Raw genomic sequence first — 21,391 nt, 5'->3', positions numbered from 1 at the left:
ATTAACAAAATAACAGTGTTATATCTTCGGAATGGGATCTGTAGAGGGGCATAAAATGATTCTTACTTTTCACTTTGAATAGTAATTGACATTTTTTTACCATAAACTCATAGTAGTTCTGTAATAATAACTTTTTAAAGACTAATTAAAGTTAAATCCATTAGAGCTAAAAAGTAGAATCAAGTCACAAAATTTATCTGTTTTTTTTAAGTATCTGCTGAAGTCACACAGCTCTGGGTCTACTTAGGAGATGAATGATCTTTGGACATTCAACTCTAAATCACATGCCTAGCACAGTACCTGAAACATTCTAGAATATTGAATGTGAATACTCTATTCAATAAAAATGCTTCTTACTTTAAAAAGTATTTTAATCTCTTTCCATCTTCATCCAGTCCTTTATCACAAAAAATACATATTTACTCATGTTACTTATCTCATGGAGGGGAAAACGAGGCCAAGAAGAGTTAAACGTAACATGTAAATGGCCTTTTCAATACATGAACTTCCATTATTAAGAGACTCATATTCCAAAAGGGAGCGCGGCCCACCACGTACAAGGCTCAGAACTCACTTACCTGGTGTGTCCTAAAGATTCTCGCCATATTGGCAGCATCACAACAGGCTTAACCGCACACTCCAAAATAGCTAAAGCCAATGCAAATTCTCTGGGTTTGCTACACATCTGAACTGCCTTGATCCAATTCGCCCTGTATGTCAGAAGAAGAAAAAAAATTCTTTCACTTGTTGGTCTTCAATTAAAAGCACAAGAGTTGTGATTCATGACTCCACCTCATAGGGCAGATGTTTCTAGGCCAAGCAAGTATCAATACACTGCTACTGGAAGTTCCTAACTCACCGAGTCACGGATTTTGAACACTACAAGGAATCCCAGAGGTCAGTTAGTCTTTCAGCTCCTTAAATGTTCTACAGTGTTCTGGAACTTTGTCTTGCCTTCGCGTGACTCCAGGGATAAAGACTTTGCTTTCCAGAAATCTTCCAAATGCTAACGCTGGTTCACTAACTTGGAAGGACACTCACATCCCTCATGTCCTCAGTGTTTTGCTGCCTAAACTGACTGCATTCAATTTATTGGTAACAAGTTTAAAGCGAGCACCTGCAATAAGCATTCCGCAAATATTTAGTATATTCACAGCCATAAATGAACCTTAGTGTCCTTTACCTGTGTGAAGCCCAATTTGGATGAAGAAAGGATGAAGGGATATTGTTTTCCAGTTGGGTGATAGTCAGCCTCAGTGTAGATATGGTAAGAACTTTGGACCCATGGACAGAACCATTCCACTTGAACTCTCCTGCTGGAGTCAGACAGAATTTATGTGCAAGATGCCTTCTCTTATCATGATCTTCTCTGTGCTGGTGCTTATTCAAAGCAAATGAATTGGTGGAGTACTGATTGTGGTAGACTCGATACTTCCCTTCTTGACCCAACTTAAAATAATTGTTGATATTTCCTTTCATGACCACTTCCTTTTTGGTGCTCAACCGTGAAATTTCTCCTTGAGAGTTAACTACCAGTACCTGACCAAGAAGATAAAGAGACTCATTATTCATATCAAATATGTAAACTTGATCAACTGTCTTTTAATAATTTGTAATTTATCATTCCAAATAAGGTATACCTTATGACAACTTTTGAAATGTTACGTTTATTTATTTTGAGAGAGACACAGAGTCTACAAACAGGGGAGGGGCAGAGAGAGAGAGAGAGAGAGAGAGAAAGAGAGAGAGGAAGAGACAGAGAATCCCAAGCAAGCTCCACACTGTCAGCACACAGCCCAACCTGGGGCTTGAACTCATGAACTGTGAGATCATGACCTGAGCCCAAATCAAGAGTCAGACGCTTAACCGACTAAGCCACCCAGGTGCCCCGTGAACTTCTGAAATTTATAAGCGAAATTAAAAGCTAAAGCTAACTGTTTACAATTAAACAACCAAGATCTTCCCACAAAGAGAATCTCTATTATACGTCAGACATTATTATTTTCATGCATCTCAAATACACACACAAAACAACGTGTGTACATCATTCACCAATCGTTAGTTCCAGCCTAAAAAACACAGGTTAGGGAAGAAGGAAACCATGGCATGTACTATTCCCCAAAAGATATATTCCTAAAAATATCTTTTCTTCTGCTCCTTTTATCATTCCAGCTTTAGCATAAGAGCCCACAGATACTTTAAAATCATGTTTTCAAACAGTTGATCCCAATCCTTTAGTGAACCATGAAATCGACAGTGGATCACATTCAACTTTATAAAAAACAAAGTATAATATACTCGAGTAGACTAGAAGAGAAAACACCAGAGTGCATCACACACAGTAAGGTAAAATCCTTTTTCAGGAAACTACTGAATAGGAGTCCTGGGTTGCTGCTTTAAAGCAACTCCTATAGGGGCGCCTGGATGGCTCAGTTGTACTTCAGCTCAGGTCAAGCCATGATCTCACGGCTCATGAGTTCGAACCCCGTGTGTCGGGCTCTGTGCTGACAGCTTGGAGTCTGGAGCCTCTTTGGATTCTGTGTCTTCCCCTCTCTCTGCCCCTCCCCCACTTGTGCCCTGACTGACTCTCTCTTTCTCTCTCTCAAAAATGACCATTAAAGAAAAAAAAAATAAAGCAACTCCTACAATGTTTATAAAAGAATATTGTATATTCTTGCCTATCTACCTTGTAAATAATTCTTAAATGTAGGAGACACATTGTGGCATTATTCTGCCACCCTGGCTAGCTGGGGGGCAAATACAAGTCCTAGCTGGGGTGCCTGGCGGGCTCAGTTGAGGTTTTGAGTTCGAGCCCCACACTGAGTATGGAGATTACATAAAATTTTTTTTTTTTTAATTACTAAATCCTAGCTTCGGCCTTTTTGTTCATAATCAGAGCTAGGATGCTGTGCTGTTCTATGCACTGCACTCTGCTACCATGGGGCAAGCAGAGACCCATCCACTAGCTGCAGGTTCAGCTAAATTTATTATAACCAGAACTGAGCATTAGGTCATCTATAACTCTTTACTAAAGCCCACAAACAGGGTACTCATTACCATATGTGTGAAAGAAGGCTCTATCTCTTTAGAATTATATACAATAAAAGTAGCCATGCAGAAAGAAAGTATACCACCCATTTATAGCATTTCCCTGCATGGACTGAAATTTGGGTACACAACTATACTTACTGTAATACAGGATGAAACTAACCACTTTCAATCTGGTTACCCACTACACTCTTGGAAAGAGAGCAAACAGAATTCAAAAGGTCTACAAACTTCGCATCCCTATTTTTAAGGCATGATAAATAAAATTATTTCACACTCCAGAGATTTTTGTGTTAAGCAGAAAAAACATACCTCTTTGCCCTCCTTAAATAATTTATTTGCTTCATGGGCTGCAGCAGCCACCTGTTGGCTCTTCAGCTGACTCAGCTTGCTGTCTGGATTCCGTAATCTGGTGATAATTCGAGTTGACCCAGATGTCCCTCTTCCAGCTCCAGGGGACTCACTTATTTCTCCATTAGACTTCTCTGATTTGAAATCACCTGTTAGCAAACGAAAAGCCAAAAGTAAATGCTAAGAGTAAGTAAGTTATAACAATTTCTGATTTATCCAAAACTCATACCTGATGCACATCTAAGATCCAGAAAGTAAACAAAAAGTCCTTGAATAGCCAAAGCAAATGTATTCATTCTTAAGGGTTTTGCTTAGAAGAAAGTATGTCAGAACTTTACTGTCATTTATTATTTTACAGAAAATTCAAACATGCCAGGTTATCTGTATCAAAGCACATCTACTAGAAAACATGAAGGGCTGCTACAAATTTATAAACATCATAACTCAAAATGCACACTAATAAAATGTTGCCTCATATATTCAATGTGGATTTTGTATAAAAAGTAAATGGTATAATTAATTTTAGAAAGATGTCCACTGAAATTGTTTAAATACATAATACTTTAAAGCTTATAAACATAAATGCCAAGTGAATTTTCACCTAAGAAATCTAGATAGTTATCTGTGTATACAAGTAATTATACATGTGAAATCAACTAAATCAGGTTTTTTTAATGTTATAAAGACCTCTCACATTTTCATAATAACTTAATTTTTTTTTTTTAAGTGACAGATTGTTATGCCAAGGGACATTTTCTGCTTTTCCATGAATCTCACTTTGGCTGAGAATTTCTCTACATTCTTAAAACTTTTGCATCACTATCCAATTTCCACTGGCCAGATAGCTGAACAAGATTTCTCTTTTCAATTTAAAACTTTTTAAAATTTGGGTCGCCTGGGTGGCTCTGTTGGTTAAGCATCCGACTTCGGCTCAGGTCATGATCTCATGGTCCATGAGTTCGAGCCCCGCATCGGGCTCTGTGCTGACAGGCTCAGAGCCTGGAGCCCGCTTCCAATTCTGTGTCTCCCTCTCCCCTTGCCCGTCCCCTGCTCACTCCCTGGCTCTCTCCTTCTCAAAAACAAATAAACGTTAAAAAAAAAAAAATTATAAAGTTTTTTAAATTAAGAATTGTGTGGCACTGGAAAATGAAAGATTAAACAGAAAACTTACTATATTTTATAAAAATTGCATTTTGAGTAGAAAAAAAATTAGAATGGGAAAACTATTTTAGAAAATATAAAATTCAGGAAAGCATTTCTTAATATTATCTGACCAACACCCCTTCTTTCCTTTGGAGATATGCTTTTCCCCTACTTCAGTCATATTATTCAGCCAGGGCTACAAAATAATTATCCTGCTATATTGGGTAAACAATGTCACCCAGCTTGGCCAGAGAGAGCATATCACTGCCTGGCCACAGTGACTGTCCAGATCTGGCTATGTGGCCCCAGCCATTCAGCCCACTACTCTAATTTTTTCAAAATCTGGTGACAGATAAAGCCTCTTGCTTTTTTAAAATTCTGTTTTATTTTATGTACGTATGTATGTAATCTCTACACCCAACGTGTATATATGTATGTATGTAATCTCTACACCCAACATGTATGTATGTATGTATGTATGTATGTATATAAACAATCTCTACACCCAATGTGGGGCTCAAACTCTCGACCCCAAGACCAAAAGTTGTATGCCCTTCTGACTAAGCCAGCCAGGCACGCTGGTCTTGTTTTTTGTGTTAGTGAGCAGAAAGAGTATAAATTAGGGGTTGTCTACTTTTACCTCACAACATGGAAAAAAGTTTCAACAATAAGAGACAATAAGTTATTGGGGAGGGAGGGTGGATAAGAGGAAGAGGAAGACCCATGGTAACCTCGTTTGGCTCCCACGGTTCAATAATGCACCTGAGGCTGTCTGTCACTCCCTCTAGACTTCCCAGAAGCATGAGCCAATTAAATTCTCTTTTTATTTTAAGCAAGTCTGGTGGATTTCCGTCACTTACAACCAATAAATTCTAAACAATCCAGTAGAATATTTTAAAATGTTTGAGCCCAAAATATGGCACTAACTAAATCAAGGTAGGGTAGAGGTACTATCAGGTGTTTTTCTGGCCCAGGTTGAAAAGCCAGAAACCTTCGATGTGTGACATCAAAGCAGTTGGTCAGACTATCAACAATTTTCTCTTGGGTCTCAGACCATGAGCCTGGCAATGCTGAAGTTCATACCAAGATGTTGAACTACAGTAGCTATTTCCTGGGACCATTAATACGGCCCTACAATAAACACTTTATAGAAAGCATCTGATCTAGGCTAAATTTCCTAAAAGCAGCAAGGGCAAGCACGGTGCTTTTGAAGAGAAGCCCTTCAACTAAGAACCTGAGAGTCCATCCTTTGACACTTTGCTAAGGTGCCTTTTTTTTTTTTTAAAGTTTATTTATTTATTGAAGCAATCTCTACTCCCCATGTGGAGCTAAACTCAAGGAACCGAAGATCAAGGGTCAACCCGAGGGGCACCTGGGTGGCTCAGTCGGCTGAGCGTCCGACTTTCGACTTTGTCCGACTATGACTTCGGCTCAGGTCCCGTCATGATCTCGTGGTTCGTGAGGGGAGTCCGAGCCCCACACTGGGCTGCCTGCTGTCAGCCTGCTTCCGCACAGAGCCCGCTTCGTTTCCCCAGCTTGAGCTCTCTCAAAAATAAATTAATATTAAAAAAAAGAGCTGACCCCCAAGATCAAGAGTCATAAGCTCTTGCAACTAAGCCAGCCAGGCACCCCTGACACTTGCTAAATTGCATGCAAATAAGAGAAAGGAGGTATAAAATTCATCCTTAGGGGTAAGACTTGAAGTGGCAGAGAAAGGGAACAAGGCCTGTCTAACACCCCCTACCCAGAGGCCACATTCCTCCTATTTTAAAGGAGTGAATCACTTCCATGCAGCCTGGAGGCAGAGTACAGAGCGGCTTTAAGCCAGCCTCTGGAGCTCGTTGTTTAAGGATGGCAGGAGGCAGAAGCCTAGGCAGACTTTATTTACCTGCAGGCTAGGGAATCTGGTCTGAAGAGCAGACCCACAGAGCAAGTACGGTGGCTACACCTTGAGAGACCCTGCGCAGAGTTTCTGGGTATTAGGTGCTAGGCTGGGAACCCAGGCAATCTACCAGGGAGTGCTACTGCCAGAAAAAACTCCCAATCTGCCATGCTGAGAGAGATGATTATTTAAACCTACAGCAATCCCCAGCAACCCATTCTGGAAAACAGCCAGCAAGAACCAGGCTGCTAAAGCAGATTGGCCTCTGGAAGGGGGATCTTCCCAGGTACTTCTCACATTTCATCCACAGCCATCCTCCAAAACACCAAGGGCAGCCAGATTCACCAGAGAATACCTTCCACTATCAGGATAGCAAGTGTTATAGAAAGTTTAAATTCATAATCTGGCTCACAGATTGTGAGATTGAGAGAAGCTACATCCAGACCAAATCAAAAACAATACACAATACCCAGAAGTTCTAGATAAAGTTACAATTACCAGATGTACTTTTGGGAAGTTTTTGAAAACCTCTTCAGTTGTGGTGAGATCTTCACATTGTGTTCAGCAGAAACCGTTTTAAATTTGAGTAAATATGTTTGTGTCGAGCTACCAAAGGGTAGAGCTGTGGGTACTTGTTTCCTATCTTTGCAGCATCCCTCTTTCTTTGGAAAACCACTCCTACCCCGCTCCAGTCATACACTTTTGCTGGAGCCATCAAGTAGAATACCTTGCCTGCCCTGGCCACAGGAGTGGGAACAATATGTCCAAGATAGGCCACTCAAATTTCTTCCTCAAGGACTTTTGATTTGGAGCAGGAGTAGGGGCCTTGCCTTTGGGTCACAGACCTTGGAAAGATAGGAATACAAACCGCTGGTGCCATCTTCCCTGCCACTTGGAAAAGGCCTGTCTGCATCAGGAGAGAATGAAGTTAACACACAAACACATGCCGATCAAAAGGTGGGAGAGAAAGAGAGGAAGACAGAAAAGCTTTGATACCTGGGGGTCCAGGTATCTGAACTTCCCCATTACACGAGCTAATTACATTCCCTTTTCACTGAAGCTACTTTGAGCTGGTTTGGCAGCTTGCAACTGAAAAGAAGTTCTAATTAAAACAGATCTCTATCTCACACCATACACAAAATTATACAGGATTAAAAACCAAGTTACAGAAGTACTATGTGAAATTACTGTAAAACATGTACATGCTTGGGGTAGGGTTTTCCTGAGTAAAACACAAAATCCAGAGAAACCTTAAAGAAAGGAATTTAACTATATAAAAATATCTGTATAACAAGATAACAGGAAGAGTTAAAAGCAAGCAGTGACTATGTAAGTATATACATAAAATTAAAGATAATAGCCATAATACATAAAGCATTCCTAAAACTCATTAAGAAAAACTGTCAAGACTCAACAGGAAAAAACGAACAAAAGATATGAATCAGCAATTCACTGAAAGTCCAACAAACACATAAAAAGAAACTCAACCATATTAGTAAGCAACGATATGCAAATTTTTAAATGAAATATTTTTCACCATTAGCAAAAATGTAAAAGGTGGATGATGTTGAATTCTTCTTCGTATGTATGAAGAAATAACCTATTATGTAAATTATTGGTATAAATCCCTTTTAATGTACAATTAAGCAGCAGTCATCACTATTTTTAAAATGTACCTACCATTTGGCCCAGCAATTTCACTTACTGTTCCTATACTGCCAGAAATATTTACATAAATACACAAAGATATATGCTAACGATGTTTAAAAAAGCACCACTATTTGTAATAAGAAAAAAACTATTAACAGACTCAATGTCCACTAATAGAGAAATAGTAAATAAATTACTGTTCATCCATACCGTGGAGTACCATGCAGCAGTTAAAAAAAAAAAAATGAACGAATTCAATTTATATCATGAAAAGGTCCCCTACATGGAAAAAAAAAAAAAAGCAAGGTGCAGAACCATACATGCAAAATGATTCCATTTTTGCGAAAAAATTAAATAAAATAAAAATAAACCTTCTTGTAAACGCACATACATTATGTAACCACGTGGAAAAAAATAGAAAATGTTACACACCAAACTGTTGACAGTGGTTACCTGTGGGGAGGGGGTAGTAAAAAGATTTTTTCCTGTGTGCTTTCGCATTTTTTTAAATAAAGACAATGAATGCAAGTGCTATTCGTGCTTAAAAAAAAAAAAAAAAAAGAAGCAAAAAAGGCAAAGAAAATCTAGGTCTTCCCACCCCATCAAACTTTTATTTGAAAAATTAAAAATTAAAAAAATTAAAAAGCTCGCTTGAATGGATGAAGTGTATTCTTACCTATCTCTTCTTGAATAGAGACAGGTGTATGAGACTCTCTTTCTCCATTTTCAGGCTCATCAGCTGCCTTAGCAGATTCGCTCTGGGAAGAATTTAGTTCACTGCTGCTGTTACTGTTTTCCAGATTAGGCTGGATGGAGGTAGTGGTAGCACTAGTGTTACTGCTGTCACAGGTCTTGTTAGGGTCTTCTAGAAAAATAGAATATCTGATTTTTAGATTAGAAATCACATGAAAAGCCACTGCTTTGCCAGAAAAGACATTTCACTGTTTCAGGTTTGCATTACAAAGCTAGATTTCAAAAAGAAAAGCTGCTCATGTAGGAAGGATGTAACGTCTGAGATTTACAAGCAACACCCTAGGAGTTGTTTTTTAAGCCTTTCAGTCTATTAGCTCAGACTCTTACCATCTTAGTCTCTAGCACAAGGCAGACAGCCTTTCAGTTACCCCAGAGCTGAAGAAGAAGAATAAAGTGATAGAATTATCCCACAAAATGTAGAAATGGGTTTGAGATAATCCCTCAAAATCTGAAATTTATATTCTTTCCAAAAAGTAGTCAAACAGTATTAGGAACAGTATTAAACAGGATTATTTATCTCTAAGATTTTCTGCTTGAATTCTGTGCTCCCAAATTAACTAGAAGGTAATGCTTAACTCATTGTAAATTTTAAGAGCAATTTAATAGTTAGCAGTAAGAGTACTGCTCCTAAAGAATCATCAAAATGAACACTACCATGAACGGAGAGCCTAGGTCTTTCCATGGTAGTTCAGAAATTAAGAGCCTCCCTCCCTCTGTATTTCATTTTGCCACTAAGATACTTTTAAAATCAATCCCCTAAATTAAAAAGTGGTTGGCCGTATATCACAAAGGCTATCTCTAATGAATAATGAGTTCCTAGTTTTTTTTGAGAGAAGAATCCTAACAACCTGATAGGAAAACGAGAAAATCTATAAGCAGTCACAAAAGAAGTAAAAATGGCCTTGAAACATATGGAAAAACGCTCTTAATTCAAACTAACAGAAATGCAAAGGAAAACTATACGGAGCTTCCCAGCTATCAGACTGGCAAAATTCCAAGTCTCACAATACATTCAGGTGAAGAGGCAGTTTGCTAACAGGCACTCCCACACACAACACTGTGAGAGTGAAAAATGGGGCAAAGCGCATAAAAAGGAACTGACAATATCTACATGTGCACTCGCTCGTAACCTACCAATCCCATGTCTAGAAATCCATCCCAAAATACGCTGGCAAAAAAATACTAAATTACTTATTTACAGAGCTACTCATTCCAGCATTATTTATAATGGCGAAAGACCAGAGACACAATGTCCATCAATGGGGCACTGGTTGAAAAAAAGGTGACACACACATGAAATATCATGCACCATAACAGGACTAGGAAAATCACTATATCCACATATGAATGATTAAATATAAAAAAGCAAAGTGTGAAATAGTACTTATAGTATGCCAACTTCTGTGTAAGAAGGGGAGAAAAATACAAGTTTAAGGACAGATTTTTGCCTTTACTTATAAAAATTTTTAAAATACTGGAAAAATAACCAAAAATTAATAAAAATGACTACCTAAGAGGGAAGGAAAGGAAATGATTACCTAGAGAGGGAATATACACAGTTACACAGTTTGATTTTGGAATCATGTAACTGTTTTACATTTTTTTTAAATTAAAGTTAGAAATGCAATCCCTAAAAATTGAAAACTGAAATAAACCTAATTGTATATCAAGTTGTTGACATAACCATAAAATAAAAATTATTTTAAGTGACTTTGAAACACAGTACTTTGACTATACATCCTTAATGGAAATACAGCATAAGGATGAATAGAGAGCTACAAAAAAACTCTGAAATGCTATTCAGTGGTCTTACTGTCAACAGTAATATTGTTATTACAAAATTGCTATGATGTTCAAAATAATTTCCTTTTTTTTTAAATTTATTTGAGAGTGCACACATATGCATAAGCTGGGGAGGGGCAGAGAGAGAGGGAAAGAGAATCCCTCTGTCAGCACAGAGCCCAACATGGGGCTCGAACCCATGAACCATGAGATCATGACCTGAGCCAAAACCAAGAGTCAAACACTTAAACCGACTGAGCCACCCAGGTGCCCACAAAATCATTTCTTATTAATGTATACCACGGTATTAATATTAATAACATTATTATTAATGGACATCTGTATGAGAATAAAGCAAAAATGTAAGTTACTACTCTGTTAAGAGCTAATAAGGCTTTCAGTGTAAGAGAAGTGATGCAAGTTTAAAAACAAAAACAAACAAAAAAAAGAAAAAAACACCAAAACTAGGTATGAAATCCTCAATCTGAATTGAAATGTCAATATGAATTGACGGTCTTTGTCTTTTCAAAAATACTTATTTGCTAACACCACCCACCAAAAAGGCCTAGAGGCAGTGACGGCCCAAAGCAGTAATACTCTGGGTCCAGATTGTGGTCTCTAAATATCATTCCCCACTAAAAGGAACCACCAGGGCTTCTTGGAGGAATGACTAATTCCAGGTCTGGAGAAAGAAATACATAAGGGAAGCCCCACACGTCTTATTCTGCCAAAAAGTGGAAACGCTATCTAAGGTTACCAGGGTTATGGAAAAAGGACTCAAAAGCCAACACGAAGGGGACTGTGGTCAATTTAAGCAAAATAAATAACTACAACTGAATGAAAGAAACTGACTATATGAAGGTCCAGGATCTCAAACAGATTCTTAAAATGAGAAAGCCATGCCCTTGTGTAAAAGTCCATAACTCATGACTCACCACTAAAGGTAACTGTTATACCGACTCCTGACTCTGAAAATTAAAATTAAAGAGAAATAATTTAAGCATTTATTCCTGCTCTGACTACAGTTCAAGGTATTCACACAGCCTTGGTTAATGAGGGAAAATTCTCCACAGAATTTCAGTTAAAAAAAAAAAAATAGAAAAAAAAATCAATGTATTATAATCTCCAAATAGATAACTATTTCTGAAATGACCATGAATGAATGAGAGGTTAACAGGAAATTTTATAATGTCACTACCTGAACTCACTGATCAATTTCACCATTTATAAAGGCAAAACAAACAGACATCATATCATGAGCCTTTTGATGCTATATGATTTGAAGTACCCAGAGCACATAGCTTATGGAATATTCTTGCCAAAAACAGTTAATGTTTATAATGTATGTAATCAAGCTTTTAGAATAAATTAAAGAACACTAAGAAGAAGGAAACAGACAAGTTCCAAATGCACGATACCCATAGCAGGATTACACTAGTATTCTTCAACAAGTCAACAGCGCACAGAAAGAATTGGGGGAAACAGAGTCCTCTAGACTAAGAGACTCGAGATGTAAAACCATATGTAATGGGGCACCTGGGAGGCTCAGTCAGTTGAGCATCTGACTCTTAATTCTGGGTCAGGTCATGATCTCACGGTTGTGAAACCAAGTCCTGTGTCCGACTCTGTATTCAGCGTGGAGCCTGCTTAGGATTCTCTCTCCCACTCTGCCCTTCCCCCGCTTGTGCACAGTCTCTCTCTCTCTCTCTCTTTCTCTCTCTCTCTCTCTTTCCCTCCATCCCTCCCTCCTCCCCTGCCTCAAAATAAATAAATATTTTTTTTGAAAAGGTTCTAAGGGTGCCTGGGTGGCTCAGTCATTTAAGCATTTGACTCTTGATTTTGGCTCAGGTCATAATCTCACAGTTTGCAGGTTTGACCCCCACGTCAGGCTCTGCGCTGATAGCGTGGAGCCTGCTTGGGATTCTCTGTCTACCTCTCTCTCTGCCCCTTCCTCCCTCTCTCCCTCAAAAATAAATAAATAAACATTTTGAAAAAAGAATATATTTTTAAAAGGGTTTTAAATAATATGTAACACAATACACCTGCTATCAAGATTAAAACAACTAAAAGAGAAATATACAGTTTTTTAGCAAATTATGTAAATCAATTCAACGAAGCAAAAGCATGTGAATTATACATCGCTTTGAGCTCCAGTATCAATAGTCTTGATTCTACCGTGTATCCCTTATAAAAACAAAACATGTTAGTGAACACAGGTTTCAGAGTGACAATTTACCTCAGGCAGGGGAGAGGGAGGCAGGGGATATGACTGGGGAGATGATTATAGATGCAGGTTAGTTTCAAAGCAGGACTTAGCTCTTTGTTTTAAGTGACAGGTTCCTAAGTATTTATTTTCATTATCATTAAGCAATTTAAAACCTTAATGAATAAATTAAGGGGGACTATACAATGGTCAATGATGAGTACAATTAACTAAGGATTATGATTTATCTAACAGTGTACACCTAGGGTCAAAAAAGAAAACAATTTTGGGGCACCTGGGTGGCTCGGTCGGTTAAGCATCCGACTTCGGCTCAGGTCATGATCTCACGGTCCGTGAGTTCGAGCCCCGCGTCGGGCTCTGTGCTGACCGCTCAGGGCCTGGAGCCTGTTTCGGATTCTGTGTCTCCCTCTCTCTCTGCCCCTCCCCTGTTCATGCTCTGTCTCTCTCTGTCTCAAAAATAAATAAACGTTAAAAAAATTAAAAAAAAAAAAAAGAAAACAATTTTTTATTTCAGCAAAAAAAGGGCGGAGTAAAAAAAATCATGGGTAAAGCAAATATGACAAAATCTTGAAAATTTTCTATCTAAGTGTTAGATATATGGTAGTGGGGATGCAGCCATTATGCTCTTCTCTTAACTTCTGTGTATGGTTGAAAATTTTTATAGTAAACAAATTTTATGTGAAGGATGGAAATAATTTAATATCTGACAGCTGCAAGCCACTAACACAATCAACTAACTCTTGTTGGGAAAATGCATATATCTGAAACAAAAGAAGTCTCACATGAATAATATCAAATTCTTCACTAACCATTCTTTTCACAGCTGTAAAGTCTAGATTTGTAAAGCGCAGCAGTCCTAATTTATAAAGGTCTAATTAACATCTTCTCAAATAATGAAACAATATATAAAGATAATCATCCCAAGAAAGAAAAAAATAAAGAAAGAAGGAAAGAAATCCCCTCATTTATGAGCTCAGAGTTCAGAGTGTACTTTCTCACAGAAAAATAAAAAGTGATTAGATTCTACACCAGCCCACAAAAACTTTTTTAACATAATATACTCCAAGTCTGGTTTTAACTAAGAAAATACTTCTGGGGGGCACCTGGGTGACTCGGTTGAGCACCCGACTTTTGATTTTGGCTCAAGACATAATCTCACAGTTGTGGGATCGAGCCCCACATCAGGCTCAGGCAACCCTGCTTGGGATATCCCCCCCCCCCTCCCCTGTTTGCGTGCACGCTTATGCTCAAGCACTCTCTCTCAAAATAAGTAAGTAAACATTAAAAAGAAAAGAAAAGAATTCTGGAATAGGAACTTAAGAGATTCTGACTATACACATCTTAAAATTCTTTAGAGAAAGTGTTTTCTGCTAGTAGAGAGATAATGGTACTTCATAAAGAACAGGGAATCAATCCCTTGCCAGGTATTCTGATATTTAAAAAAAGCCAATAACCCACTGAAAGCAAATGGGAGTTCAGATTCTATCCATTTAAACTTTCGAGGTGACAATAAGCTGAGGACTACCACAAACTCATAAAACATATAGCTTTTTTGTTAGTTTGTCCCCAGTTAATTTGTCTTGAGTGGAAAACAGTGTTTTCCTCCATTTCAGTGTAGAATACTGACTTTGGGTTTTGTTTTGTTTTTTTTAAATAATTGTTCTAGGGGCGCTTGGGTGGCTCAGTCAGAAGCGGGTACAACTCTTGATCTTGGGGTCATGAGTTCAAGCCCCACACTGGGTGTAGAGATTACTAAAAAAATTAATAAATAAACCTTAATTGTTCTAGAACTCTTCACTTCTTTATTTCATTTGGCTACAGAATTAAAGGAAATATGAACCGTTTGCTTCAAAACACCACCAAGAAGGTACTGTCTACCAACATACATTTTTTAATATTTATTTATTTTTGAGAGAGAGAGAGAGAAAGAGAGAATGCGCGCACAAGCAAGGAGGGGAAGAGAGAGGGGGAGACAAGAGGATCCGAAGCAGGCAGAGCCTAACGTGGGGCTTGAACTCACAAACCATGAAATCGTGACCTGAGCCAAAGTCAGACGCTTAAGCTACTGAACTACCGAGGCACCCCCACCCCCGCAACATATACATTTCCAAATGTTCCAAAGGCCAAATGTTCTAGCCCTATGGCAAATATTGTAAGTTTTGGTACTTACGATACCATTTTCATTAGACATGAGGTAAATGAGTAAAAATAAGGTAATTTTGTAGTCATCCCTCAAACCAAAAATACCCCTTGATCTTCAACGTCTGAACATTAACACCAAAGCCTAAAAAATTTCTAAGCAAAGTACTACAAAGAGAAAAAAAGTAAATTTTCCTTCTGAAGGTACTAAAGGAATTTTTTTAAGAAAGAAAATGAGGTAAAATAACCAGAATGCGTATGACTAGAAACTAAAACCAAACATATTAAAAAGAATAAGAAACAAAAGAGTATTTAGCTGCAGAGGTTCCCAAAGCCTTTACCGATCAACTCAGTGAGCTAAAATGTGGCTACTACATGAGATCAACGTCTAGTACCAATAGCTTCTTACCCACTGAATTTCCCTGGTAATAAAATGCAAAACTAAAACAAAGTGCCTATCTTTTAAAATGTCATTATCTCAGAAAGTTAAGAAATAGATTAAATCAATGTTCTTTTAGTTGAACTTTATAGATGTTAGAGTTTCAATATGTCCATGGAAACGTTTTCAAACAGTTATAGTTATGGAAATAAAACCAGTTTTATCTACTACTCATATGTTCCTAATCCCAGTGATTAAATCTAGAGGCATGAACTTGAGACAGATACTGTGTGCATTATGTCTGAATACAAACACTCACAGTGGATTTGAGTTTAAAATGTTAGAAAGTTATGTGTCCTTCTCTCTCCACTTATGAACTTAAAACTCAACATTCTGGTACAAAAAGTTTCTCATCTAAAATCCAGGAAAAAAGTGTAATTCCTAAATTGAGCCTTTGTTAACTATAACGAAGTTATACTAAATAACATACTTGCTACATGGGGTTGTTTTTGGCAACGTAAGTATTTTCATGGACTAAAGTGAAACGTCTGGAACACAGATGCAAGAAAAAAATCTAAGGAATAGGCATATTAAGAGATTAATTTCTTTAAGTGATGGCTACCAACCTTGCCCAAAATATGGCTGCCAACTTTTCAGCTTAATCTTCAATCTTAGCCACATAAAATCTTTCTGATCACTGATCGTACCCAATATGACATCATGAAACCTGCCTACTTTTCTCATGTTCCCACTCCCACAGATTTTTAGACCATAAATTTGTAATGTTTCCTTTGCGTAAATTCATTAATCATATTACATAAAAATGACAGTACTCTCTGACAAGACTTTATGTCAAAATACAGCTTGAAATACTATACATTTACTCTTTTCTTTTTTTTAAGGCTTTAAAAAAATTTTTAAGCTATATCCAACGCAGGGCTCAAACCCATAATCCCAAGAGTCAGATGCTCTACCAACTGAGCCAGCCAGGCGCTCCAATACACATTTACTTCTAAAGAAATTCTAAAGTACATGTCTTTCTCAAGAGATTCTGGATATATTTCTAAGGAAATTTAAATTCTCACATTATTTAAAAAACGCCTTTCTATTCCAGAAAAGATATACAATATAAACACTAACCAAAAGCAGGCTATGGTAGCTTAGAAATGTTATTAAAGATAAAGGATTATTTTACAATGAGAAAGTTAACTGAACAAGAAATATAAAGATTATGTGCACCTAATTACACAGCCTCAAACTATGTAATGCAAAAACTGACAAAAAGAAACTCCACAGTAAACTGTTAGAAGTAATTTTAAAATATCTCACAGAGAAGGAAAACAAATACTAGGAAGGATATAGATTTGAACGACACAATTAAAAACCTTGACCCAGGGGCACCTGGGTAGCTCAGTCGTTTGAGCGTCTGATTCTTGATTTTGGTTTGGCTCATGATCCCGGAGCGGTGGGATATAACCCAGCATTGGGCTCTAGGCTGGGCGTGGAGCCTGCTTAAGATATATTCTCTCTCTCTCTCTCTCTCTCTCTCTCTCTCTCTCTCCCTCCCTCCCTCCCTCTCTCCCTCTCTCCCTCCCTCTCTCCTTCTCTCCCTCCCTCCCTCCCTCTCTCCCTCCCTCCCTCTCTCTTTCCCTCTCTCCTTCTCTCCCTCCCTCCCTCCCTCTCTCCTTCTCTCTCTCTCCCTCCCTCTCTGTCTCCCTCTCTCTGTCTCCCTCTCTCTCTCTCCCTCCCTGTCTCCCTCTCCCTCTCTCCCTCTGCCCCCCCACCCCTCCGCCCCTCTCCCCCCTCCCCTCTCTCCCTCCCTCTCTCTTTCCCTCTCTCCCTCCCTCCCTCTCTCTCTCCCTCTCTCCTTCTCTCTCTCTCCCTCCCTCTCTCTCTCCCTCTCTCTGTCTCCCTCTCTCTCCCTCCCTGTCTCCCTCTCCCTCTCTCCCTCTGCCCCCCCACCCCTCCGCCCCTCTCCCCCCTCCCCCACTCATGCTCTCTTTCTCTAAAAAATAAAAAAAATAAAACAATAAACTTTGACCTGATTGTCCAATACTGCACCCAACTAAAACACATATATTCTCTTCAAGCGTGCGTGAGACACTTGTCAACATTAACCAAATACTGAACCATTAAAAAAAGCCTCAACAATTTCTCTGATTACAGTGGGTAAGCTAAAAATCAGTAACAAAACGATAACCAGAAGGGGCGGGGGGGAGAAAACTATATCATAATGGAAATTAGAAAATAGTTTAAACTCAATGACAAAGACAATATGATATTTGTGGGATGCAGCTACAACAGCACAAAAAGGAAACTTACAGCCTTGACAGCGGAATAGAAAAACATAATAAAAATAGAAATAGAAAAAATAAATAAAAACTAAAAATCATAAAGCACCCATCTTGAAGAGCCAAGAGAGAAATAATATTTTCATCTAAATGCAGAAGGATGGGGGGCGCCTGGGTGGTTCAGTTGGTTAAGCATCCAACTCTTGATTCTGGCTCAGGACATGATCTCAGAGTTTGTAAGTTCAAGCCCCACGTTGGGCTATACACTGCTTGGGATTCTTGCTCTCTTTGCCCCTCCCCTGCTCCCTCTCTCTCTCTCTCTCTCTCAAAATAAATTAATATAGATAGATAGATAGATAGATAAATAAATTTTTTTTTGAATGTAGAAGGATAATTAGTATCAACTAGGATACTCTTTTGAGGAGGTTTTGTTTTGTTTTGTTTTGTTTTGTTTTGTTTTGTTTTAATGCAACCAACAAAGGGCACCTGGGTGGCTCAGGTCATGATCTCAAGGTTTGTGAGTTTGAGTCCTGCATCAGGCTCCATGCTGCCAGTGCAGAGCCTGCCTGGGATCCTCTCTCTCCCTCTCTTTCTGCCCCTCTCTCACTTTTGTGTGTGCGCTCTCTCTCTCTCAAAATAATAAATAAACTTAAAAAAAATAAGTGCAACCCACAAAAATGATAAAAATTTAAAAATTTTAAAAGCAGGGGAAAAAAGCCAGGTGATGAATATGTTTGTCACAGATCGTGGCGATGGTTTCCTGAGTGTATATTTATCTCCAAACTCATCGAGTATACATTAAATATGTACAACTTTTTGTATGCCAATTATAGTTCAATAAAGTTTTTTTAAAAAACAGGAGCAGTTAAAAAAAAAAAAACACACCACAAAGATGCAAAGGAAATAATAAAGACAGGATCAGAAATAAACTGGAATAAACACAGAATCAAAAAAGGATCAACAAAGCCAAAAGTTATTTTTTTTAAAGACTAATAAAAGGTGTTAACAGTTTTGTGAGATTTAACAAAGTTTTGTGAGATGATTAAAAAGAAAACAAACAACCAATTTCTGGACTGAAAAAAAAGAGAACATCACTATAGATCCCTGCAGACACCAAAGAAACAGGATGTTATTATGCCAATAAAATTTAAAATTTAAGCAAAATAGGTAGATTCCTAGAAAAATGCAACTTACTAAACCTGACATAAAACAACAGAAAATATAAATAGCCCACTATCCATCAAAGAAATCAAATCTAAAATTAATCTTTCCCACAATAAAAACCCCAGGGCCCGGGTGCCTGGGTGCCTCAGTTGATTAAGCGTCTGACTTCAGCTCAGGTCATGATGTCACGGTTGGTGGGTTCGAGCTCCGTGTCAGGCTCTGTACTGACAGCTCAGAGCCTGGAGCATGTTTCAGATTCTGTGTCTCCCTCTGTCTCCCCTTCCCTGCTCACGCTCTCTCTCTCTCAAAAATAAACATTAAAAATAATAATAATTTAAAAAAAGCTCCAGGACCAGTGGCTTCATGAAAAAATAAAAAGCCCTTTATTTAAGTAATAAATAATACCAACTCACAGAAACTCCTGCAGACAACAGAAAAAGTGGGAACTAGCCCCAACTCATTTTGTGAGGCCAGCATAATCTGGACACCAAAGCCGGACATGGACATTAACAGAAAAGGAAAATTACAAGTCAATCTCACGTATCAGTGCCAACTCCTAAATAAAATATTAACGAACTGGATGCAACAATATATAAGAATGAAAATACACCACAACCAAATGGTATTTATTCCAGGAATATGAGACTGGGTTAACACTTACAGAATCAACGTAGGAATTTCTGCTTCCAGATGGAGCAGAGGGACTGGATTTAACCCTCTGCCATGAAACAACCACAAACGAAAAAGAGACCACATAATAGAAAACAAAGGAACTAACAGGTCCTTTACAAAAGAGGGTAACCAAATGACCTATATATACACATATATTTCGTATACATGAAAAGGTGCTCAACATCTGTAGTCCCCAGGGAACTGCAAGTCCAAACCACCAAAAGATATCCCTACATTGCCATCAGAACGGATAAAATAAAGGGGAAAAGAAAGAAGAATGATACTGATGATACCAAGTGTTAGCAAGGATGTAGAGGAGCTAGAACTCTTGTAGACTACTGATGGAAGTATAAACTTGTACAACCACTTCGGAAAACCAGCAGCACCTATTACAGATGAGCATACATAAAATGAACGGCCCAGGAAATCCACAACTAGATTCATATCTCTAGAAAGGTACATATATGAGCATAAAAAACATGCAAAAAAATATTCATAGTAGCATTATTCACAATGGTCCCAAACTGGAAACCATTCAAATGCCCATCAACTCAGAAAATGAATAATAAATTCATAATTAATCGTCATCTATCTATATAATAGAATATTATACTACAATAAAAAGGAATGTACTACTATTACAAGCAACATTTGGATGGCTCACACATATTGTGGAGGCAAAAAAAACTGGACATCAAAAAGTATATACTGTATGATACTATTTTTTTAAAGGTAATCCTAACTGGTGTTTATAGAAGTCAAGATGGTAAATGCTTTTGTGGGAGTGAGGGCAGTGGCGGCTAAGAGGGGAAATGATGTGGTTACACAGGTGTGTTCCACCTGTGTAGATATTTGTAAATATCTATCAAGCTATTTACTGAATATTACTTAACCAAGTGCTATACTTTAATGAAAAAGTTTATCATAATATATCTTTCCATACCGAACACTTGCCAATCTGACAGTCTTCTACTGATAAACTTTAGTCGTTAAATTAGGTGTCTAAACACATTCTGAAGATTTAGAAAAGAAAACCCTGTGAGATGCCTTCTATCAGTTGTTATTTTTCATCCACCTAGAATAACCCCCCTCTCTAGTTCTTGTGATACCACATCTCATCTACCGACCACAGAGTGGTCAAGAATGGTAACAGAAATTGGTCCGGGGACACCACAAGGTACCTAGCACACTGCCAGGCACCATTACGCTCAATAAATATTTGTTGAATAAATGAGCTCATAGAGAAAGAGAAACAGAAGGAAGCAGAGAGACACGTTATAGTCTTCTCTGAGGGTCAGAACTCTACTATTAGGCCTGTCTACTGCCCATTAGAAAGTAAAGTCCTCAAGGACCTTGACTTTGTCCATTTCGGTCACTAGTATCATTAAGTTTTACAGTCAGGGACCTACCAAAATGTTTTTACCTACTTTAAATGTATCAAATTCCTCTTTAAAGACTGGTGTGGTATGTTTAATTAGTATCTTTTTTTTTTTTTTTTCAACATTTTTTTAAATTTATTTTTGGGACAGAGAGAGACAGAGCATGAACGGGGGAGGGGCAGAGAGAGAGGGAGACATAGAATCGGAAACAGGCTCCAGGCTCCGAGCCATCAGCCCAGAGCCTGACGCGGGGCTCAAACTCACGGACCGCGAGATCGTGACCTGGCTGAAGTCGGACGCTTAACCGACTGCGCTACCCAGGCGCCCCTAATTAGTATCTTTAAAAATGCTTCATATTGTTTTGGAAGCAAGTATAAGACTATCAGGTTTCTAGGTTTGGTTTCATTTATTAGTCTAGTCAAGAAAAGAACTATGATTTACTAAATGGTCAGGTTTCGAATCTACAGCATCTTCAGCTATCTAGCACTCTGATCCTGCTAATGGCCCCAATCCACTCTGATCACAACTACTGAC

At 38.2% G+C, this 21,391-nt stretch overlaps 1 protein-coding gene across 13 annotated transcripts in view; it reads right to left on the bottom strand.

Annotated features, from left to right (window-relative positions):
- BPTF (bromodomain PHD finger transcription factor) overlaps positions 1-21,391 on the bottom strand; it is a 146,627-nt gene that overhangs the window by 69,550 nt on the left and 55,686 nt on the right. For 9 of the 13 annotated variants that reach the window (XM_053892935.1, XM_053892932.1, XM_019466481.2 and 6 more), the window contains 4 exons: positions 8,751-8,939; positions 3,361-3,548; positions 1,184-1,539; positions 579-710 (listed from right to left, as the gene is read on the bottom strand). In XM_053892935.1, the coding sequence (XP_053748910.1) occupies positions 579-710; positions 1,184-1,539; positions 3,361-3,548; positions 8,751-8,939 (865 nt within the window). The remainder of the gene's footprint in view (positions 1-578; positions 711-1,183; positions 1,540-3,360; positions 3,549-8,750; positions 8,940-21,391) is intronic. The other 4 variants (XM_053892936.1, XM_053892938.1, XM_053892940.1 and 1 more) reach the window with 2 other exon arrangements.

The sequence above is a fragment of the Panthera pardus genome, unplaced genomic scaffold (assembly GCF_024362965.1).
Source record: "Panthera pardus isolate Hobbes unplaced genomic scaffold, ASM2436296v1 HiC_scaffold_3, whole genome shotgun sequence".
Lineage (NCBI taxonomy): Eukaryota > Metazoa > Chordata > Mammalia > Carnivora > Felidae > Panthera > Panthera pardus.
The sequence above is the reverse complement of the archived record's forward strand: the minus strand, read 5'-3'. Positions and strand labels throughout refer to the sequence as shown.